At 54.8% G+C, this 24,203-nt stretch overlaps 1 protein-coding gene across 11 annotated transcripts in view; it reads left to right on the top strand.

Annotated features, from left to right (window-relative positions):
- LPIN1 (lipin 1) overlaps positions 1–24,203 on the top strand; it is a 125,094-nt gene that overhangs the window by 27,370 nt on the left and 73,521 nt on the right. For 5 of the 11 annotated variants that reach the window (XM_008254750.4, XM_051827807.2, XM_017340887.3 and 2 more), the window contains exon 2: positions 6,325–6,381. In XM_008254750.4, the coding sequence (XP_008252972.1) occupies positions 6,325–6,381 (57 nt within the window). Of the gene's footprint in view, positions 1–6,324; positions 6,382–16,813; positions 17,072–18,038; positions 18,242–19,766; positions 20,115–24,203 lie in introns of those variants that run through there. The other 6 variants (XM_070069450.1, XM_008254751.4, XM_008254748.4 and 3 more) reach the window with 5 other exon arrangements.

Here is a 24,203-nt window from a genome sequence, read left to right as displayed (position 1 = left end):
CCTCCAATGGTCGCCGCGGCTGGCGTACCGCGCTGATCTGATGGCAAGAGCCAGGTGCTTCTCCTGGTCTCCCATGGGGTGCAGGGCCCAAGCACTTGGGCCATCCTCCACTGCACTCCCGGGCCACAGCAGAGAGCTGGCCTGGAAGAGGAGCAACCGGGGCAGAATCCAGCGCCCCGACCAGGACTAGAACCCAGTGTGCCGGCACCGCTAGGCGGAGGATTAGCCTAGTGAGCCGCAGTGCTGGCCGTCATCTTCTCTTGTCATGGAGTCTGCACCCAGGCTGCTGGGCCTGAGGGAATGTGCACTTGGACTTGCAGAAGTTTGGAGAGGAAAGGCCTCAGGAATCGGCCAGCGTCACACATAGACAAACTGAGGCCCTGACAGAGAGACGCCTTGCCGGGAACGAAAGCTGCACTGCCTGACCCCTGGGCCAGCACATCCGCCCCTGTGTCCTGGACTCTTCCCACGTGTCCCTGGGAGCCTCACTTGGACTATGGCTGCACCCCCACGCAGGGGGGCTGTGCAGGAGAGCCCCAGCACCGTTAGTGCCCGAGCTGAACGGTGCCATCATTTGTGTGGCCACACTACGGCTCTCTCTGCCTTTCTGCCCCTGGAAAAGCTGACTTGGGCAATGCAGTGCCTTGGTGAAAATGTCATGCTGATTTAAAGAAATTTACAGGCCGGCGCCGCAGCTCACTAGGCTAATCCTCCGCCTTGTGGCGCCGGCACACCTGGTTCTAGTCCCGGTCGGGGCGCTGGATTCTGTCCCGGTTGCCCCTCTTCCAGGCCAGCTCTCTTCTGTGGCCAGGGAGTGCAGTGGAGGATGGCCCAAGTGCTTGGGCCCTGCACCTGCATGGGAGACCAGGAGAAGCACCTGGCTCCTGGCTTTGGATCAGTGTGATGCATCGGCTGTAGCGTGCCGGCCGCGGCGGCCATTGGAGGGTGAACCAACGGCAAAAAGGAAGACCTTTCTCTCTGTCTCTCTCTCTCACTGTCCACTCTGCCTGTCAAAAAAAAAAAAAAAAAAGAAAGAAATTTACAGATGAAACATTGGACTCCCTGTTGGTAAATTGGGAGTGGCCTGTATAGCCGCTGTGAACTTGAAGCTGATAACCTGAACGTGCTACTCTCTGAACTCTTATTGTCCTTCTGTGCTTGTGGGAATTCTGCAGCTCCGGCTTCAGATAGACTTGAACTTGAATGTAGGCCCCAGATACGCGACCTCGGGCAAATCATGGTGAGGAATTCAGCAGTGAGGACAGGAGACTGGGCTGGATGGTGATCTTCCTGAGGCACCACTGAGAGCCCAGCTCAGCTGCACTGAGTGTCAGCCATACACTGGGTGACTCTCGAGTGAGTTCTTTAGGAGAGAAAACCGGAACTTAGAGGGTAAGGCTGAGGGTCGGGGCTACCCCACTTGTAAAGGGGAGACCCTGCGTAGGACCAGCCTGGGTTCTATTTCAAGTGCTCCTTATACCATAATCTTTATACCATAATCATGGACACAGACAAGGGCACAAGAAGCAACACAACGCAAAGGGAGACGGCACGGAAGCATCCGCTTTCTTTCTATTCCTCCATCTTGCATCCGCCGTGGCCATTCTCTGGGCATTTTCCCATTTCTCTGTTTATCCTATCCATGTGTCTATCAATCATCTATCATCTCTCCATCAGTCTGTCTTTTGTTCTGGATATCTGTGGACAAAGATGGCTTTAAACACAAGAGGAGGGGCTGACACCGTGGTGCAATAGATCAATCCTCCACCTGTGGTGCTGGCATCCCATATGGGTGCCGGTTCTAGTCCCGGCTGCTCCTCTTCCAATCCAGCTCTCTGCTATGGCTGGGAAAGCAGTAGAAGATGGCCCAAGTCCTTGGGCCCCTGCACCTGTGTGGGAGAGCTGGAAAAAGCTCCTGGCTCCTGGCTTTGGATCTGCTTAGCTCCAGCCATTGCGGCCATTTGGAGAGTGAACCAACAGAAGGGAGACCTCTCTCTCTGTCTCTGCCTCTTGCTGTCTGTAACTCTACCTCTCAAATAAATAAATAAATAAAATCTTTTTTAAAAAGATTTATTTTATTTATTTGAAAGTCAGAGTTATACAGAGAGAGGAGAGGCAGAGAGAGAGAAAGAGAGAGAGAGAGAGAGGGAGAGAGAATGAATGAATGAGTCTCGTCTGCTGGCTCATTCCCCAAATGCCTGTAACAGCCCAGGCTCGGCGGCCAGGTCCAGAGCCAGTGCCAGGAATGCAATCCAGGACCCCCGTGTATGGCAGGAACCCAATTACTTGAGCCATGACTGCTGTCTCCTAGGGTCTGCATTAGCAGGAAGCTGGAGCCAGGAATTGAACCCTGGGGGTTCTTATGTGGGACGTGGGTACCTCAACCACTAGGCTAAGTAAATCCTTTTGTCGCTCATTATAAAGACATTAATCCCATTAGTAATGAGGGTTCCAGCCTCACCACCTGATTACCTGCCCACACCCCACTTGCGGATACCATCATATTGAGGATGAAGGGACCCACGTAAACTGGGGGACACAAACATTTAGTCCATTGCAGTTACGTACGTTAAGTGAGGAATAAAAGGAGAAAGGAAGTTGAGATAGGAAACAGAGTGAAGAGTGACGCTGACACAGAGCCTTTCCTAGGATCCAGCACACAATGAGAATGACAGAAACGTGGCCCTGGCCCTGGACCCACAGAGGGACTGAGGGAACGACACAGCTCAGGGTGCAGACGGAGCGAAGGGCGCCAGCCGCTGAGAAGCACTCAGCCCTTCCTGACCGGGCCTCGCGCGGCAGGGTTCGCTGACGTGTGCAGAGTCCACCCCTGAGCCACACAGTATTTCTCTTGACCCTCACATCAGCCCTGGGAGGCAGCCGATTTACTGTTATCTGTTCTTTCCAGGTGAGAAAACTGAAGTTAGAAAGGCTAGATTCCTTGCCAAAGGCCACACAGCTCTCTGGGAGAACTGACATTCAAATCCAAATTCCTTTTTGGCTTCCACCTTGACTGCTTTACCTGCTCGGTGCCTAAAGTCCCAAAACTTGGCTTCACATTTGGTGTTAGAATTTTATCTGGGGGCCAGTGCTGTGGTGTAGAAGGTTCAACCTCCGCCTGCAGTGCCGGCATCCTGTCTGGGCTCTGATTTGAGTCCTGGCTGCTCCACTTCCAATCCAGCTCCTTGCTAATGTGCCTGGGGAAGCAGCAGATGATGGCCAAGCACCTGGACCCCTGCACCTACATGGGAGACCCAGAAGAAGCTCTTGGCTCCTGGCTTCAGACTGGCCCAGGCCCAGCTGTTGCAGCCATTTAGGGAGTGAGTGAACCAGCAGATGGAAGATAGTCTCTCTCTCTCCCTCTCCCTCTCTCTCTCTCACCTTCTCTGTATCTCTGCCTTTCAAATAAATAAATAAATCCTTTTTTAAAAGAATCTTATATGACAGCAAATATTCACGAGTGTAATAAGATTATTCTGTTCTTAGCTTAGAAAGAAATGACGGTTGAAGTATACCGTTTGGCCATTTTTGGTGTCCTTGGGTTTATATTTAGTCTGAACTCAAACCAAACCCTTGGGGGTCAGAGATATTACCCCCTGGTGGTAGAGAACGTATTTGGCATGGATGTGAAGCACCCTTTTGAGGCAGGACCAAGTCCAGGCTCTGTGGCTTTAAATGGCTGGCAGCCTTCCTAGCCCACCTCGTGAGTGCGAGATCAATCCGACCATTGTGTGCAGAGAATGCTGGTGCGCGCGCGACTCTGCTGTGGCCCCAGAAGAATTTGAGTTGGATGGTGCAGAACATCTGGGACCAACTTGCAGGCCTGCGTGCAGTTGGCTGGAATATTCTACAGGAGCTGACCTGGAGCAGGATTCCAAGAAGCGCTTCAAGTGTGTTGTTCGTTGACACCAAGTCTGAGTTGGCTGCCACGGGAAGCACTTAACTGAGGAAGAAACCAATCTTTCCCAGCGAAGGGTCAGATCTGTGTTGAATCCCCTGCATCACGTCTGCCTGCCAGGAACGTCTGTCCTTTGCCTTCAGATACGGTTCCAGGAGCCGAGAGTGTCCCCGTAAAGGAGCCCCTCTGTCTTCCCGGTTTAGTTAGTGACGCCATCATCCACTTCATCACTAGGAGCTGTTCACCACCCACCCCAGGGCGCCAGGCCCTGGGGACTCTGCCCCTGGGGTGTTTGCAGAAGCTGCCTCTTCCTCATCCCACTGTCCTCTCCCAAGTCCAGAGCCCGGCTATTCTTCGCTGGGAAAAGCTACAAGCTTGCTTCTCTGGCTTGACGCGTGTCTGACCAGCCGCCCACCACTCCAGGGCTCCCCACTCGGTCCCCGCTCTGTGAGCCTCAGAGGGACTCCGGGCCTCTTCCTGACTGGACCACAGCTGCTCCCCTTTGTCTGAGGAGGGGCCTCTTCAAAACACAGAGACAGTGGCCTAGAGTGCAGGCTGGAGGCCCCCTGTGCCTCCCGTCCATGGTCCCTGGGTGCCCCGGCCCACTTTCCCCAGGCCCGGGCTCTCCTCGTTGTCCCCACCATGCATAACGCCTGTCTCTTTGCATGTGCCCTCCATCCTGCTTTCAACGACTCTTCTGCTCCTCTGGCTCCGGCTTAGTCCTCGGCGGCTGCTCCCACCTTGTGCAGGTGGCACACACCTTCCTGTGCTCCCTGCAGGCCCAGAACTGACTTCCTGTCCGGTACCTCGAGGGGAGCCCTGGCCACAGCCAACTTTCGAACCCGTCTTTCTGCTCTCCACTAGACTAGGAGTGACTCGCAGGCATGACGGGGCCTCGGGAGCTGCCCATGCGCTGTGATGCAAAACACCACCGTGGCTGTCAGCTAATCCACGAACGTGGCTGGAAAAGCCGGACGCGTGTGATGGAGCAGAGCAGGTGGCTGTTTATCCTGGCTGCTGTAGCTGCACTCCAAGCCCCCTGTTCTGGGTCTAATTGAAGGTGACCATCAATGCACATCTTTTTTTTTTTTTTTTAATTAATTTTTTTTTTTTGACAGGCAGAGTGGACAGTGAGAGAGAGAGACAGAGAGAAAGGTCTTCCTTTGCCGTTGGTTCACCCTCCAATGGCCGCCGCGGCCGGCGCGCTGCGGCCAGCGCACCACGCTGATCCGATGGCAGGAGCCAGGAGCCAGGTGCTTTTCCTGGTCTCCCATGGGGTGCAGGGCCCAAGCACCTGGGCCATCCTCCACTGCACTCCCTGGCCACAGCAGAGAGCTGGCCTGGAAGAGGGGCAACCGGGACAGAATCCGGTGCCCCAACCGGGACTAGAACCCGGTGTGCCGGCGCCGCTAGGCGGAGGATTAGCCTAGTGAGCCGCGGCGCCGGCCAATGCACATCTTTATTAGAAAGGCTGGGTGGCTCCACCGGGGGCACCTGTGGGGGAGGCGGTCCGTTCAGGTCCTCCTCGAATGCATAATGCTACACCCAGAGTCCTAGCTGCTAACACGTGAGTCAGGCACCTGGTACCTGGGTGGGCCTGGTTAATGCTCACAACCACACCCATCAGCCTGGCCGGGTGGGGGTTATGGTAACCCCTGTTTTACAGTGAGAAAACCAGTCCTGCACAGTCTCACAGCTAAGAAATGGGTGAGGCAAACTCTGGCGCTGTGGCATAGTGGGCTAAACCTCTGCCTGTGATGCCAGCATCCCATATGGGCACTAGTTCGAGTCCTGGCTGCTCTACTTCTGATCCAGCTCTCTGCTAACGTGCTTGGGAAAATCAGTGGAAAATGGTCCAAGTGCTTGGGCCCCTGCCACCCACATGGGAGACCCAGATGAAGCTCTTGGCTCCTGGCTTTGGCCTGGCCCAGCTCTGGCCATTGCAGCCATTTGGGGAGTTACCCAGGGGATGGAGGATCTCTCTCTCTCTCTGTCCCTCTCTCCGTCCCTTTCTCTCCCTCCCTTTCTCTATAAATTTTGCCTTTCGAATAAATAAATAAATGATTAAAAGAAGAACAGGTGAGGCAGCGCTTGAATGTGTGACTTCTGACTATCCCATCATGGCGCATACTGCTGGGCCCCTTGGCTTAGCTGCAGGTGCCGTGTACGTCGGGAAGCAGGAGCAGGTGGAGGAGGAGGGAGCAGCTTCCAAGCTCATCTGGTTTCCCTGTGGCTGAGACTACACTCTGCTCGCGCTCAGAGAAAAGGCACCGCCTCCTTCTTGTCATTTGTTTCTTTTTAAAAATTGAGATGTAATTCACATGTTAACACTTCATCCTGCTAAAGGCTGTGCAATCACTACCACAGTTATTCCAGGACATTCCCATTAATCACTTCTAATGTTTTTTTTTTTTTTTTTTTTTCAGATTCCAATCATGAGAGACCCTGGGTGGATCCGAAACGTGTGGTCTTCAAACATTAACGTGAGTGGCGCTGCTGTGGCCGTGTTCTGCGAGCCGCGCGTCCTGTGCAGGTGCAGCTTGTCGCCGTGCGTAGACGCAGTGTGCAGAGCAGGCCTGTGCCTTCAGCAGGTGCTTTCTCAGTGCGGGGAGGCTGCCACCGACAGAGAATATTTTGGCTGATTTCCACTGTAGTCTCCCTGCAGTCCACCTCCCTCCAGGCCCAGACATGATTGTTGTCACCTCCCTGATGAAAAATCATTTAATGGCTCCCTCGTGGCAGCAGAAGGTGCACATGGGGCCCGAACACCTGTGGTCACACCCGCACTGTCCGTAGCACTGCCATGGTCACGTACAGCTTAGTGAGCCCTGGCGGCCACTCCCGGGTGCCCCTCAAGGCCCCTTGTCCAGATTCTCTGTCTCTCTGGCTGGTTCCTCTGTCCTCCTGCTGTAAACCTGGTTCCACACCTTAGGCCCAGCCCCTTTGGGTGGTCTTTGGGACTACCCACCAAGGCTGTCTTGTAGGCCAGTGTCCAGCAGCTGGCAGAGCCAGCACCAGCCCCCCCCCCCTCCTGCCCACTCCATCTTCTGGACTCCCAGCCCCTGTTGCTTGGGAGGGGGATTTTGTGAAAGACCCCTGGAGGTGGTCCCAGCCTGTGCCTCCAGCTCTTTTCTCATCATTCGTTCACCGTGCCCAGGAGCTGCGCTTTAAGCATCAGCAGCCTCATGCTACGGCCCATCCTTCTGACATTAGATGTCCTGCCGGGGAGCACAGACAGCAGGCACCGAGCTTTGGGGTAGGGAGGCCCGGGAGGGCTGTCAGGTGGTCCATGGAAGAGGCAGTGTAGCCCGATCCTTGGCTGACTCTGCTGTGGCCTGTCCCTGTGGATGTAGGGCAAAAGTCACAGCTCATCTCCACCCTCAAGGAGCTCACAGGCTGGGGAGGGCTGCTGGACAGGTGTGCACACACCTGCGGCCTGGCACAGCACCTGCTGCACTGAGAGGTCCGTCCCTGAGATGAATCAGGGGGCTCCACCTTGAATGAATGAATGAATGAATGCAGAAGGCTGCTGAGGAAGGCCTGGCCCCAGGACTCCACAAGGAACACAGTTTCTATGACCAAGGGATTGGCAGGGACAGGGCCCAATCAGAGACCAGGAATGCTGACCAGTGGGCAGTTAGTGGCAGTTGGGCCTGGCGTGAGGGAGCCACAGTCTGAGAGTGGAAGGGGCAGGAAGTCCCGGTGAGTGACCCCTCCTCCTCTGCGTGGGTGTTCTGACCCCGGTCATGGGGGTGCCCTCAGGCTGAGAGACCTCTTCCCCGGGGCCGGCATCCTGTGACCGTGACCGGCAGGCTTCCGGCCCAGTGTGCGGGATAATGGCGGTGGCTGTGGTGCACAGGAGAGGTAGCGAGGGAGGCACCTCCCCAGAGCCCCACGTCAGCAGGCCCCGGAGCAACGGGAAGGGAACAGGAGGACATTGCTGCTTGGAGGAGGGCCATGTGGCAGGGAATCCTTCCCAGCTGTGAGAGGGGAACTGGGTGAAGGGACCTAAGCCCCTGTCACAGCTGTGCCATGTGCAGCGCATGCGACAAGGTTACCTAACTTCTCCAAGCTCGGTTCCTTCCATCATAAAGTGTCAAGGGCTCGCTGCTTACCACAGGCTGTTATGGAGAAGAGAAGCAGGGGTTGTAACTGGGCTTGTGTGGCTGGGTGGGGTGAGAAGCAGTTTCAGAAAAGCGCTGTGGAAGGCACGTACAGTTGGCAGAGCACGGAGGTAAGAAACGGCACGGGGTACTTGGGAACCAGGAGGTATGGCTGGGAGAGGCTAGCATGGGAGATGAAAGTAGGAGGAGGACATGGCTGGAGGCTGATGACCGGGGGAGGCCTTGGCTGCTTTTCTGAGGACTGGGGCCTTTGCCCGACAGGCAGTGCTATGGAGGGAGACCTGAAGGTCATTGCAGGCAACGTTATGTCCAGATCTGCAGCTTGGTCCAAGGCTAGGCATAGGAGACCACCCATGAAGGCCAGGAGGCTGACGGGGATCTCACTGCCGGCCTGACTGACGTCAACACACTTGTGGAAGCTTCGGGTGGAAGTGGCCAGCGGGCTGTTGTATGGTCTGCCGCCGAGGGGCAGGGAATTGGAAATGCTGAGCTGCAGAGTGAGGAGGTCATGATGCCATTGGGATCTCCAAGGGAGACAGAACCACCCAGGGAGGTGCACGGACGAGGGCTGAGGGCATGCAGGTGGGTTTCCAACCCTGACCCCTCCTAACCCAGCGTTTGATCATTATCCTCAGGTGGTTGTTCATAAGCACCAAAAATGTGAAGTGATAAGAAAACCACAAATGAAGGGAAGGTGCAGTCAGTGTCTCTCTCCTCTTCCTCCCTTCTCCCCCAAGACCCGGGTGTGTGTGGCAGTGCCAGGCTCCAAGGGTACAGGGATGAGTGGGTCCCGGTGGGTCTTCTCCTCCAGGGGTTCTGGGAGACGGGCTGAGCACCTCAATGAGTAGAAGCTGGCGATCGATTTTCATGGACCCGAGGAATGTTCCAGGGGAGGTTTCGCTAGGAGGTGTAGCTCTCAGTTGCAGACATCGAGCCATGGACAGCGGACACCCGAGGAAACACATTGGGCAGCATCCTGAACACAGACAGGGTGACTGCTGCAGGTTTCACCGAAGTGTCACTGTCTCCTCCGGGTGGGGGGCCACCGCGGTGACACTGGTGACACCAACAGTAGGGAGGTCCTGCAGGGCGTGCTCCAATGAGCAGCGTGCAGCTGACAGTGTTCTCTAAGAACAGCTGCATCTCTGAGAAGAGTAGCAGCTCCCGGAATTCTTGGTTCTCCTGGATCCTTTCCTGGAAGCTCTAGGTTGTTCCTTTCATTGCTTTTGTTTTTTTAAAGTCTGAGAAATGACTGGACTGAGGTGTTGGTTTTCTTGGAGGGGGCAAGAAACAACATTGTGAGAGGTTTATTTTTGAAAGATTCCTAGGCCCAGCTTCTGTTTCTCTGACACCAACAAGGGGCTGCTGGCTCATGGCTAGAGTTGCAGTGTGCTGCAGCCAGCCGGTTAATTTCTGTGTCCCGTTTGCCCCTCGCCCTGGAGCCTTGTGCACAGAGAGGAGGGTCTAGTGGGCCCTCCCAGAGCATCACATACAAACGCCCGTCTTTCCTCTCTCCCAGGGATGCAGACCCTTGCTGTGTTTGAGTTTTCGACAGCCAGACTCTGCCTTTCTTGTCCATGAAGCTTTTGTTTATTTGGCAGCGTGCATGAGGGCTGTGTAGGGAAAGTGTTTTTCCTGGAAGTTATGCTTGCCTTTCGTTTTCCTCGTCAGCTGCAGAAGTAAGCACACACTTTCGACTCCCTGCCCATCCCCACCTCCACCTGCCTCGTGCATTTTAGTCTGTCGCTTGGAAATCAGCACATTTTTTTTAAAGCCTATTAGCTTGCAGTCCTTGGGATCTAGAGCTTCCATTTGGATGACCACAATTCTCATGCAGTTTTGAGAGTTATTTATGTGTTTAGCACTGTTTAGAATGTGACATTCTTTCTGAGCCTTACGAATACTAATTCACTGAAAGGCTCCAAACGTCCATGTACGTTGGTCCAATTATTATCTCTGAGAAGTGGGCAGAGAGGTGGAGTGGCCTGCTCCAGGTCACACAGCTGGTACGTGGCAGGGTATGCCTTCAGCTTCCAGCAGCAGAGTCCTGAACCTAAGCACCACAGTGCACTGCCTCTCTGAGAAGTTTCTCTTCCAGTAGTTTCTAATTCTCTGCATCTGCCCCCTGCACGTGGTACCTTTCTCCTAGTCTCTGGCTCTCCCAGGCCCTCGGCTGTCTGTGTGGGAATCTTTTCCCCATGACCTCTCTCCCGGAGGCCTCCCCTCCTGCTGGCTCCTGTCCTCAGCCAGAGCTGGCCTCTTGGAAGGGATCCCCTGTTACTGAATATTTTTATTTTCTTTCTCCATTTTCTCCTTAAAACTCAGCAGAAGCGAGAGTCCACGTCCCAAGAGGAGGGAGATAGCAGGTGCATTTGTGAACCCTTGCACCTCCAACCACACGTCTGACACCGGTTGGATTTAGAATTTGCAGCTGAGCTTCTGTTTTCACTGAACTTGGGACACATCGTTCTGCTGCCCTCTCGCAGCTGACGCCTCTGTGTGCCAGTCTGACTTGAGTTCCTTTGTAGGTGACCTTTGATTTCACTGCTTCCTATCTCGAAGCCTTAGGCTCTTCTGTGAATCCCAGGTGTCCTGCCCCTTCACAAAGGGTCAGTGTCACTGGCCTTCTCAGAACCTGATCTCCTGTTGGCCGATTTGCTCCTGACGGAGCAGATGTGAGCAGGTGACAGATTCCGACTGATGAGCCCAAGGAAAGGGGAGAGTGAACAGAGGGGTGGAGACCGAAGCCCTGAAGGTTCCTCTCTGTCCTTTATCTCCTGTTGCCCAACTTTCTGATCCATGATTTGGCGGATTTTGTCTCCTTTCCTTATTAATATTATTTTTGGCACTCTGGTTTTTCACTTAAACGTCTTTCTTTTGTTCTCAAATCATTTCTCGTTCACAGCACAGCTCTGTTTGTTTTCCTCTGGTGAATGCAATCTTTTCCCAAAGCAGAGGTACTAACCCGAGTGCCTTTTCTGTTCCCCTCATCATGTTTACTGCTCCCCCTGCCCCTGTGTGTCCTTTTTCCCACTGCAGGGCTCCCCGGGGCACCCAGTGTCCCCCTGTTCGTCTGTTATTCCATGCTCTGGAGAGAACATAGCTTGTCCCCTTCGAGAGGCAGGTTGAGATTGAAGCCTCAGTGTGAGATAGTAAGAGAAGGGGCCAGGTGGGACTTTCAAGAGGCGATTAGACTCTGTCCCCATAAATGGATGAATCCAGCCGTGAGATTAGTGGATTTGGGGGTTACTGGGTTATACCAGGATGAGTCTTCTGTAAGAGCCAGTGTCTTGGGTCTCTCGCACTCCCTGTGTCTCATTATGTGATACCCAGAGCTGGCTCGGGATGCTGCCACCAAGAAGCCATTGGAGAGTGGCCCCTCCGTCTTGCGCCAGAACCACGAGCCCAAATAAACCTCTTTTCTGTACAACTTTGCCGGTTCATGGCACGTTGCGTTAGCAGCAGCAGAAAATGGACTGGGACACTTGGCACGTGTGGACTAGGAATCGTCCAGGAGCTCCCGCTGGTAGAGTCCACTGTGGAATGAAGCCCCGGAGCTGGCTCCCATCTGGGGGGCCCTGGAGGTCCCCTGGGCCAGCACCTGCTTGAGGCAGAGGTTCTCTCCTTCGCTGCCACCCCTTTGCAGGGATTCCAGGGTGCAGCTTGCTCCACGTTGTCCCACGGGTTAAGGCCTTCTGCTTGCTTTTACCTCCCAGAGCGGGTGAAACGTCTTTCCTGCTGAAGCTGTTGTCTCTGTAACTTTGAGCATTTCCCTGACACTTACAGACCCTGTGAAGCCAAGGGAAGATGAACGCCCGCTGTGCTTTCTGCTGGTCCGCGGTCCTGCCCTGGGGGCTGCTCTCTTGCCTGGCATCAAGGCGGAGCTCTCAGGCAGGGGTCTGATGCCAGTCACTGTGTCCTCAGCCAGAAATGCACTAGGGGGGCTCTCGCAGCCAGAGGCTCTGAGGGTCTTCAGCACCAGTCACCGTAGCACAGGTCAGCAGCCGACACTGGCACAACCATGTGCATTTCATTAGACTCTTTTTTTTTTTTTTGGACAGGCAGAGTGGACAGTGAGAGAAAGAGACAGAGAGAAAGGTCTTCCTTTGCCGTTGGTTCACCCTCCAATGGCCGCCGCGGCCAGCGCGCTGCAGCCGGCGCACCGCGCTGATCCGATGGCAGGAGCCAGGTGCTTCTCCTGGTCTCCCATGGGGTGCAGGGCCCAAGGACTTGGGCCATCCTCCACTGCACTCCCTGGCCACAGCAGAGAGCTGGCCTGGAAGAGGGGCAACCGGGACAGAATCCGGTGCCCTGACTGGGACTAGAACCTGGTGTGCCGGCGCCGCAAGGCGGAGGATTAGCCTAGTGAGCCGCGGCGCCGGCCTCATTAGACTCTTGAGTAGAATGATCGCTTTTGGTGCAAGGAATTCTTAGCTCTTATAGAGAGACCCCAAGGCCACTGCTGTCTCATTTGTGAATAGAGATGTTGTAACTTTTATTTGTTTGAGAGGAGAGAGATCGATCGATCTTCCATTTCCAGGTTCATTCCCCAAATGCCTGCAACAGCCAGGGTTGGGTTAAGCCAAAGCTGGGAGCTGCAAATTGAATAACTCAATCCAGGGCTCCCATGTGGGTGGCAGGAACACATCGACTTGAGCCATCACTGGATGCCTCCCTGGGTGTGCATTAGCAGGGAGCTGGAATCGGAAGCAGAGTTGACTCCAGCCCAGGCACTGGGAAGTGGAATGTGGGTATCCCAAGCAGTGTTCCAACCTTGGGTCAAACATCCACCTTAGGAGTTGTGCCTGAGTGTCTCATTTTGGTGCATACTTACAGGCACGTGGAACTGTTGACCGTTGTCCATTTGAGCCTCCTCCCCTCCCCTCCCCTCTCCTCTCTGTGGCATCTCACCCTGAGTCCCTGCTGCCTGTTTCCTCCTGCTGGGGGAAGGTCTTGAGTTCCTTCGGGACGAGGGCATCTCCTGGTCTTTCACTCATCACTGCTCCTGGCCCTTAGCAAGTACTCGGCAGTGGCCCATGATGCCGGCAGGGACACTTTGACCACCGTATTTGTGCCATGAGGAGTAGAGTTTTATTATGGTGACTATGTCTAATTATGTTGAGAACATTTTTGCAGCCAGACACTTTGGTCCATGAGGGGATATTTAAACAGTCACTAAAAAATAGTTATCGAGGGGCCGATGTTCTGTGGCACAGTGGGTTAAGCTACCACCTGTAGCACTGGCATCCCATACTAGTACAAGTTCAAATCCTGGGTGCCCCACTTCTGATCCAGCTTCCTGCTAATGTGCTTGGAAAAGCAGCCTGGGTCCCTGCCACTCATATGGGAGACCAGGATGGAATTCCTGGCTCCTGGTTTCAGCCTGGCTCAGTCCTGGCTATTGCAGCCATCTGAGGAGTAAACCAGCAGGTAGAAGATCTTTCTCTGTGTCTCTCCCTCCCTCTCTAACTCTGCCTTTCAAATAAAGAAGTAAGTCTTTATTGAGAAAAGTTACTGATCCCCTACTGGTGCTAGAACTACAGGAACAGAAAGAGAGGAGGGGATTCCACACTGAGGCTACAGCCCGTACAAAGGCCCTGTGGCAGACGGAGCAGGGCTGGCACGAAGGCTGGAAACAAGTCAGTTTGCGGTGGATGTGGAGGAAGCGAGGAGGAGTCAGGGCAGCGGTGGCCTCTGATGGGAGGGCATGGGAAATTGTTCTCCTGAAAAACCTCAAGGCCCCTTCAGAGGGTTGGAGATGCCCTGGGGCACTGCGGCTGGGAGGCTGGGAGTGATGGTTGCAGGACCGCGTGTGAGTGAGTGTGAGCGTGTACAGTGGCAGTACCGTGTGTGTGGGGATGGCTGTGCACATGCACACTCGGGCCCGGGTCTGGCGGGTGTGGGTGCGAGCTCGCCTGTGCCCACAGTGTCACATCACAGACCCGTGAACCGCAGCTCGGAGCTCGGAGGAGGCTGGGTGCCCCTGTGCTCCCCACCGAGGGCACCGAGGCCCTCAGCTGACTTGCGCAGGGTCCCCTGCTGAGTGACAGAGAGCAGAGCAGAGCCTAGGTCTCCTATTTCCCAGGACACCCCACATCCCAGAAAGACCTGTGGGGTCCCTTACTGGGACTCTGTCCCCACCATTCTGGGAAGACACCCCCAGAGTGTGGCTGAGGCCCAGGGTCAGTGTGGCGTGGAGACGCAGGCAGCCTGTCGCTGGGCACCTGGGCTGGCCGGCAGAGGGGTCCTGAGGCCAGACGTGAAACTCGGAACGAAAAGTCGGAGTTCTCCTGTCCCTTGTCCACACATGGTCACCTCTTCCATCCCCACACATCCAGCATGGCCCAGCTTGGCCCAGCATGGCCCTGCCCTAGAATCAGAAGAGGTGGGTGGGGAGGGGAGGAGCTCAGACCTCCAGACACAGCGGAATGCAACGGCGGCTTCTGGGGGCCTGGCTTCCCCGTCTCCCCGCACGCGGCCCCTCGTCTGTGGGTTGCTCTGCACGGGGAATGGTAAGACTGGACACGGAAGTCTCACACTGGGTTTTGCAGAAGACCCAACAGCTCACTCTGGAAGATGGAGAGAAGAAACAGGAGAGTGCTAATCCAGACTCGGGCCGGAAGGAGCAGTAAAGGACTCAAGTTCAGGGTGTGGTGTCCAGTTCAAGGCCCTTGCTGGCCCCTTTGCACCTGAGGGAACAATTGGGAGCTCCCAGGCTCAGACAGAGCCCAGCTCCCCCATGCCCAGGCGATCTTAGCTGCGGGTCCTTTTCGTGGTGGTCACACATCCTCCTCCCCTCCTCCCTGAGATCCTTTGTAAGCTGCAGGTGAATGGCAGCTGTTCCCTGAGCGGCAGCCCGTGGCATCAGGGCTCGCTTTGCCTCCATTCCCCATGCTGGGCTTTGCTTGGAAGTGTAAACACCTTGCGTTGCTATACTGAGAACAGGGCTTGGTCTCCCCTTTCACATGAGCCATCTTCCTTATGGCACTGAGGGGTCCACAGCCAGCACTTGAGTGTGTTTTTGTGAGTGTGACCGGGAAGAATCCCGTCCTTTGTTTCCAGGCTCACAGACAGACACATCTGCCTGCACAGCCCAAGGTCACGGGGTTGGGAAAATGCAAAGGCACATGATGTTACTCTGCTGAGACCAGCAGGGGTGTTACCTGAGCTGGAATCTGCCGGCGCACGGAACCTGCTGGCTTAAGTAATACCTCCTCCGGTCTCGGGAGAGCTGTGCTTCTGAGGGTGAGAATCATGACTGCAGAAGCACTCCCCCCGACTCGAATTTGTGCAGAAGGGCCTGCACCTTCTGAGATACGATGGAAGAGCCTAGTGTTTAGGAGAATCGACGTGTAGATATTTTAGGTCCCACTGCGTCCCATTACCCGGGATGACCGAATGTGCTGGATTTGCACATGACTTACTAAAACGTGCATGGCACAATGACAAGTCAACAAAGCGACGCACAAATCCCACGCTGATACCAGGACCTGCTGCCCTGCCTTTGAACACCACGATGCTCTCTGTAGGGCTCCGTGGGACCACACATCTCTCTCCAAGTCTCCATGGTCTAGAGACGAAAGCAAAGAACCTCTCCCCTGTGAGAACTTGTCTTCCAAATGTGACCTTCCCATCAAGGTTCAAAAGTACCACCCACAGGAGAGCTTGCTGGGAACGGGTCAGGAGGCTTCGTTTTCCTGGAAGCCCAAGTGGCGCAGACTCTGCACTTTCCAGAAGGTTAAGGACTTGGGAATGGAGCTGAGAGGGCCAAGTTGCACCTTCTTCCCTGATGTGGGATGTTTCATACCAGGCATTCTGACCATACCCTTGGGCCACCCTCTGCTGCTTTCCCAGGTGCATTAGCAGGGAGCGGGATCTGAGGTGGAGCAGCCAGGACTTGAACCGGCACCCATATAGGATTCTGGCCTCGCAGGCAGTGGCTTAATCTGCTATGCCACAACACCAGCCCTGGAAACCTTCCATTTTTAGTTGATTGGGCAATAGCTCAACAACGGCATTCTGTGGTTCTTCTCCATTCCTACTCTGCTCTAGGGATTTTAAAGAGCTCCGCTCCTGCTGTCATTGGTGGGTTTTCTCCTCAACGACATCTGCTCCAGGACTGTGACTATGAGAACACCGCATTTCCACACCTCATAAACGATTGTTCTGTGTGGTGGGGTGCTATTAGTGGACTCAAGGCATTCACTTGGGGTGACACCGAGTAATTGGCCTCAAGCGAGAATTACTCAGGGAAAAGCTGACAAGCAAAGGAGACAGTGGGAAGGCAGAGTTTCCTAAAGGAACAGCCTCTCTGAGAAGCAGTTTGCCAGGGTTTTGACTGCAAAGGGTAGCAAGTGTGCATGGTGGAGAGCGAAGGAGACGGGCCCTTCGTGCCCAAGCCACAGCCGTCTTCACTCACTGCATACATAAGCCATCACTCCTGTTTTCCTTGGCTGCTGGGGGTCTGGCCCGTCTGAGTGCTGTTTTGCAAGGTCAGCCTTCCCGCATGGGCTCTCTGAGACCAGCTCTGAGGAGCAAACTGTGTCTGCCTCTCACCCTGGGTTGCGCAGCTTGGGTCACGCTGAGCTCCATGCTTTTGGGGAGGATCAGTCTCTGTTCTGAATCAAGGGCGGGGCTCCGTGGCTCCCATGCCACAACCTTGTCCATCTTAGTCTGTCTCTCCTCCCCTGGGCCCCACCAAATGCTGATGTCACAGAACCAGTGGGGACATCATAGTTGAGCCAGGGACAATGAGCTGTCCCTGGAGCTTTGCAGTGGCTCAGAAGAAAGGGAGGTGGAGCAGGAGAGAAAATGGGAGGGCAGGGGGTGGACTGAGGGGCAAGACCAGGGGGGAGCCAGCCATGCCCACCCCAACAACCACCACACCGGGGGAGGGGAGAGGTGGAGAACTGGGAGGAAGCGAAAAATCAGCCAAGACTCCAAAGTTGCTATGAACAGGGACTTCCTCACGAAGTCTGTGGAAGCTGGATGGGGTCCTGATGATTCACCCTCCAAATGGCGGCGAGAAGATTCTTTTCGGGTGGCCAAGGTACAAGGCAGGCAGGGAGGGAGGGTGGAGAATGATGACGCTTCTTTGAGAGCTGTCCAGGATTTGTTCATTTTTAAGGTTTATTTAGTTATTTGAAAGGGAGGGAGGGAGGGAGAAAGAGAGAGAGAGAGACAGAGAGAGAGAGAGAGAGAGAGATCTTCCATCGACTTGGGTGACTCCCCAAATGGGTACAACCTCCAGGGCTGGGCCGAGCCAGAGCCAGGAGTCAGGAACTCCATCCAGGTCTCCCACATAGGTGACAGGGGTCCGTCTTTTGCTGCTTTCCCAGGCATCTCAGCAGGAAGCTAGATCAGAAGTGGAGTAACCAGGACTTGAACTGGCACTCATGTGTGATGCTGGCAACACAGATGGCGCTTGACCTGCTGCACGCAGTGCTGGCCTCCAGGGTTTTATTTTCTTTTAAGATATATGTATTGATTTGAAAGGCAGAGTGACGGGGGGGGGGGGGGTGAGTTTCCATCCACTTGTTCCCAAATGGCTACAATGGCCAGGACTGGATCAGGACAAAACTGCTCGCCAGGAGCTCCATCTTGATCCCCCATGTGGGTTACAGGGCCCCAAGCACTTGGGCCATCTTCCACTGCTTTCCCAGGCACATTAGCAGGGAGCTGGATTGGAGGCGGCGCAGCCAGGACTGGAACTGACGCTCTAATGCGGTATGCCAGCGTCCCAAGTGGCGGCTCAACTGGCTGCGCCACGACACTGGCCTCAACTGTCCAGGGTTTTGTGTCGGTGTTTCCCTCACGTGGCTTTCCCCAGCACAGCCTCACTGAAGGGTGCCAGCAGGGACGGACACCTGGGGAGATCAGAGCTCTCTAACAGGACTCTTGGGGCTTCCTGGTCCAGTCTCTGTTCATTGATTTGCTCCGGGCCGTTGTCCAGTCTTCTCAAGGAGTTCTGTTAATCCGTATACGTACAATTCCAATGCATACAATTTTTCTTCTAGTAGTTGCTCTCATTAACTTGGGGAATGCCAGGGACGTGCCCTCTGGAAGAATGTGCCAGCCTAAAATACCGAGTGTGTTTTCCTGGAGCTCTCCAAGTTGGAGTCTGCAGAGTCTGATGGCTGTTGGTAGCACGAGGAATGGTAGGGACGAGAGCCGCGATTCCAAACCAGGACCCCTGGACGGCCCACAGCACCTTTGAGAAGTAGGTGACGTTTTCTTCGGCTTTTTCCCCCCTGCCCTTGCCCCCTCCTCTTTCCCTTCCTGTGTTCCAGGGGGTTGAGGTCGGTACCACGCTTAGATACATACTGAGTCTTGCAATCATGCTTCAGGGATTTTAGGAGAGTGGGCTTTTCATCTGTTCTGGTTTGTTCCTGAGTTGGGGAGGGGTGGCGGTCAACAGCCGACACCCACGCCCAGCCCCGCGTAGGGAAGCGCACACGGCTCGGTTCCTGAACCGCTTTTTTCTCCCTGGATGCCCTGCCCTTCTTTGATTGTGGAAACCAATGCAGAGTCAGTTCTCCTACACCTGGCAACGGCATCACTGGGAACAGCTCCAAGGGTTCTCCTTTCACGGAGCGGGGTCAGGACCTTGCCCCCCCCCACCGGGGAGGAGACCCCAGCCCACCCCGAGCCTGTGGGGGCCGAGGGCGGGGCTGTCGCTGGGGCCATCTGTTTTCATCAGCTCAAGCAGGTTGGCAATTGGTCATGATCACTGCTTGCCCCTGGAACAGACCCCCAGACCCTCTGGGATCCCCGCCCCTTCTCCCTCAGCCGGGCGCGTCTTTGTAAGGCCAAAGTCAGCATTTTGGCCCCTGCTCAGCGGCTTTTAGTGGTTCTCCAGAGCCTTCAAGGTCCAACAGCAACTCTCCGGGGCCATCTCAGGCTGCCGCCTGTGGGTCCCCACCCGCCTTCTTATGGTAACCATGCAACAAACCCCTCGCCTTATCTGATAACCTGCACAGTGAATCCTGAACCGGTTTTGAGCTCTCCCAGGGCCGCAGGTTTGATAAACTTGTCGCTCCGTCTCTAGCCCAGCCCCTCCTCTGCTGCTTGTCCCAGGCAGCGCCTGCAAAGTCCGGATCAGACCCCAACTGCTTAGAGCCGGAACCCTCCCACAGCCCTCCCCCTCTGCCCAGACCTCTCTAGCCTTTGGGTCTTCAGGAGTCATTGGCTGGGAAGCAGACGTGGCCCTCAAGAGCCAGTTCTGTGGGATTTGGCTGACCCAAGCTGCAGAACTTGTACAGGTTTCCCCAGTGCTGCTGCAGCAGTCTGTCTCTGTCCCGGGATCCTGCCCAGGACCCTCACCGCCTCCGGTTGTCGGGCCGCCTGTTTCCTACAGTCCCTGAGGCCGCCGCCTCCTCTCACGATGCCGACACTCCACTGGCGACACCGTCAGAATGGCCCTCGGTCTGGTGTGCATGTGGTGTGCTGTGTGGTTAGAGGGAGGTTGGTACGTGTCATGGTGAGGCCATGTGCCCTTTCCAGGGTGTCCTGCTGGGGCCTCCTAGGGTCACTGGGTGTCCCTGGAGGTGCTGGCCTGGGTCACTTGGTGTTTTGCTGCTGAACCAGAAAACCATAGCCTGGGTAATTGACAACGACCAGTTCTGTAGGCTGGGAAGTCTGAGACGAGGGGCCAGCCCCCTGGAGGGGTTTTCTGCTATGTCATAAGGGTGGAAGAAGGGCAAGAGACAGAACCACAATGAGGGACCAAATCTGTCCTTCCACAGGGAACCCACTCCCACGATAATGGCCTTTGTGGACCCACGAGGGCCGTGCCCTGTGACCCTACGGGCCACACCCACAACACCACCGCCTGTGGACTGTGCAGCATGTTCTTAAGGTGGTATGTACCAGGCTCTTCTGCCGTCCTGTGGCCTGGCCCAGTCTACACCCCGTGCCTTAGAGAACTGAACCCACGGATCGCAGTTGTCTACAGAAGTCCTCGTGAGGTGGCTCCTGCAGCCGTGTCACATCAGAATCTAGTTACCATTTCTGCTCCTTCAACATACGTTTGTCTGCCGTCTCACCTGCCTGGGAAGCTGGATAGCTCGTGTAGAACCATGATCGGAGCCCAGGTGGGTTCATTGCTGGACACAGGTTCTTCTGGTGGCCTTTAGTGTGTGGGGGATCGAGGTGACCCAGGTAAAAGCTGTGCTGGATGTGAGTTTCCTGGCTGCTACGGCTATGCTCAGGCCACCGCAGCCGTCAGCTTTCCGGGGAAGCGCCTGGTGTTTCAGGGAAAAGAACTGTTTGACTCTCAGCTTTAGACGTGTTCCCTTACTCTCTCCGTGGTAACTTTCCTCTCTGTAGTTCGTGTTCTCACTAGCTTGTCTGCGATTCTGATGTGGTCACCGGTTCTCAGAAGTCCGCCTTCCTCAGTCTGCCCCTTAGCAGCAGGTGTAGTAACAGCCACAAGTGGTGATAAGAATCTGTGATGTTTTGCTGTCACAACAGCTTCGATGCGCCATAGAAATACCTGTGACATTTTTGTTGCTGATGGTGACACTGCTCGCAGGGACTGTTAATACTGTTGCTCTCTGTTACCTACATTCGTCATTGGAAGAAATACTATTAAATTTCAGTTGGAAGTGGGTGAAATTCAGTTGTGATTTTTCTACAGGCAAGTCCAGGGACTCTGCTCTCTGGCCATCAACCCCTCAGGGCTCCTTGTTAAGAGCCATCTCTAGTTTATTTTTTTTAAGGATTTATTTATTTATTTGAAAGTCAGAGTTACACAGAGAGAGAAGGAGAGGCAGAGAGAGAGAGAGATCTTCCATCCGATGGTTCACTCCCAATTGGCTGCAACAGCCAGAGCTGTACCCATCCAAAGCCAGAAGCTACTTCCGGGTCTCCCACACAGGTGCAGGGGCCCAAGGACTTGGGCCATCTTCCACTGCTTTCCCAGGTCACAGCAGAGAGCTGGATGGCAAGTAGAGCAGCCGGGTCTCGAACCGGTGCCCGTATGGGATGCCAGCACTGCAGGCGGTGGCTTTACCTGCTATGCCACAGGCCAGCCCCGAGCCATCTCTAGTTTAGACCACAGTGTTTGCGAGGACTGACGGGGCTTGCGGTTCATTCTTGGCTGTCCTTCATCCTGTGCGACACTGGGCACTCTGAGCATCTACTTCCTCGCCAGTGAATAAAAGCAAAAAGAACAATCGCCCAACACGGGTGCTGTGAGGACTGAAGCCTGAGATCCCGTCTGCAAGCTCTCAGTGCGAGTTAACGTCAGGCCAAGGGACTCCCCCAACCCCGGTAGATGGCAATGTCATCATGAAAGTCCTTTGGTTAGGGTGCAAGATAGGTGTGTCTTACGGCAAATAATCCTGTGGGGAAATGTCTTAGAATCCACAAGTGAACTTTTAGTTTAAAAAGAAAAAGATGCACCGAGCAGGTCCTTGTTCTTGTGTAGTTTGGATTTACTAATGGATTGTTGCAGAGACGATAGCCAGGAGGATGACTGCCCGCCATGTGAGTGTGTGTGTGTGTTTGTGTGAGTGTGTGTGTGTGTGTGTGTGTCTACAGGGGCCAACCCAAAACTCGTGGCATCTCTGGCCCAACATTTCACGATGTGTTTGGAAGGAAGACAGAGGGTCGTAGGGGGAAGACGTGGGATGCTCAGCTCTTCTTGGTCCTTCACTGTCCCGTCCCTCACCGCCCCCTGTTGGCCTCCTCCGCCCAGCATCCCAGCTTCTTGGGTTCAAGAGGCCCTGGTGTTACCTGAGCTGTTGCCTCTGCTGCGGCCTAGCAGGGTGCCCCTTGCACGACCCAGAGAGCGGTGCCTGAGAGGACTGCGATGCATCCGGTGTTTCCTGTCCGCGGGCTCCAGGATGTTTGAGCATCTCCTACAGATTGCAGCTGGCGGCTGCTCACATGAATCTGGTCTTTACTTTCATTTTACTTGAAAGGCACAGAGAAACACAGAGAGATCTTCCATCCACTGTTTCACTTCCCAAATGCCTGCAGCAGCCAGGGCTGGGCTAGGCCGAAGCAGGAACCTGGAACTCAGTCCAGGTCCCAACTACTTGAACTGGAACCTGTGGCCTTCCAGGGTGTGCGTGTCCAGGAAGCTGGATTGGAAGTGGAGGAGCCAGGACTCGAACCCGGGCACTCTGATATGGGATGCAGGCATTCCAAGCGGTAACTTAACTGCTGGACTGAATGCCCATCCCATGAGTCTGGTTTTACCGTGGCACTGTGTGTGTTTATGGGCTCAAAGACACACACATCCCCACGCTGGTTGACCTGTCACATCTTAGGGTTTTCCTGTGCACACAGCGCATTATTCTGTGGCTGGGCTTGTTTTCCCGGCTGGTGGAGCCCCACATGCCATTCTCCTGGCAGAGAAAGATAAGCTTGCCATGTTCCACTTTATGGACAGCAGTAATGGGAGGGATTCACGAGATCTCTCTTTAAGAGCTATGGCCAAACCGAAGTTCAGAGTGGTTAAGTGTCTTGACCGAAGTCACACAGCCAGTAAGTGGCAGGGCTGGGACACAAAGCTCCAACTCTCCTGATTTCAAATTCGTTTATTCAGTCTACTACCCGCACTATACAGGAAAGAAAATCCTGTGTACTCATAATTCACCAGGAACCAAGAGACCATTTTGTATTAAATTAGAGACCCATGAAGATGATCATAGGGTGTTTCTGTGTGACATCTCAGAGCCACTGTTAGAGTATGGGGGGTCCAATGAATGACCACCCCCACCCCGACCTCTTGGAGAGAGGACTCACAGGATGAGGGATGGGTGATGGAAATATGACTCCACAGAACAAAACTGCACCATTTTTATAGAGAAAGAGACACAGCCCACTACGTACATGTTCTCAAGGCAAGCAACACCTGTTCTCAGGTGAGGGAACCTGACGGGCCCCCTTGCCACATGGAGTTCACCCCCAACGCACCTGGCCATCAGCTAGTTACCTTTGTCCTGAAGACGCAGAAAACTTCTAGGATCTTTACGGCAGGAGATAGCTTTGCCGCTTGGAGCAAGACGCCTGCCCAAGCCAACTCCTGCCCTCCCAGGGAAGCTCAGCAGGGCGCTGCGTTCTCTGGCATTCACGTGTCACCGTGACGGCTCCCACGACTTTCTGGAGAGATTTCCTGAGCAGCAAGGGTGGCCGGAGCCTTGTTCAGCTTTCAGAAAGACTAACCTGCATCCAGGGGACGGAGGAAAGAAGGCTCTGCAGCAGGTGCCCTGAGAGAAACGGGGCAGGGCAGTCTCTCTCCTTTGTTGCACCAGGAAAAAACAGACTTTTACTTGATTTGTATTTATCCTTGCGCCAGAGAGCAGCTGGAGTTGTGTAGTGCCTTTTGCATGGCAGAAGCAGCAAGGTGCCTGGAGAGGCCACGGGGTTTTTAAAAAATATTTATTTATTTATTTGAAAGACAGAGTTACAGAGAGGCAGAGGTGGAGAGAGAGAGAGCTTCCACCTGCTGGTTCACTCCCCAGATGTCTGCAATGGCCGGAGCTGAGCTGATGCAAAGCCAGGAGCCAGGAGCTTCTTCTGGGTCTCCCATGTGGGCTCAGGGGCCCAAGGACTTGGGCCATCTTCTACTGCTTTCCCAGGCCACAGCAGAGAGCTGGATTGGAAGTGGAGCAGCCGGGACTCGAACTAGCACCCATATGGCATGCTGGTGCTGTAGGCAGCAGCTTTACCAGCTACGCCATGGCACAGTCCCCACCCCACAGGGTTATTGCGAAAGTGTTTCCATGGTGCGTCCTGCTGCTGCTTTTAGATGTGTGTGGCTTTCACGATCTCTGGTACTAATGGCCTGCTTTAGGCTGAAGGAGAATTGCCTGTCCACTTTCCTTAGTGCAAAAGAATGTGTGTGAAACCAGGAAATGGCCTTTAGTTCTGCAAAGTGGCTAATTCCTCTCTTGGGCTAATTTAGTCACTTGGGGAGTCTTGGGGTGGGGTTTGTGGCACAGCAGGTGGGCTGGGCTTAGGATGCACTCATCCCTTCCTGCAGCTCCTGTACAATCCTGGCTGCTCTGCTTCCCATCCAGCTCCCTGCTAAAGTGCCCGGGAAGGCAAAGGATGATGGCCCAAGTCCCTGGGTTCCCGCTACCCACACTGGAGATTCAGGTGGGGCTCCAGGATCCTGGCTTCAGCCTGGCCCAGCCTTGACTGTTGCAGGCATTTGGGGAGCAAACCAG

Source organism: Oryctolagus cuniculus, chromosome 2, assembly GCF_964237555.1.
Source record: "Oryctolagus cuniculus chromosome 2, mOryCun1.1, whole genome shotgun sequence".
Lineage (NCBI taxonomy): Eukaryota > Metazoa > Chordata > Mammalia > Lagomorpha > Leporidae > Oryctolagus > Oryctolagus cuniculus.
This window is presented reverse-complemented; position numbering and strand designations above follow the sequence as displayed.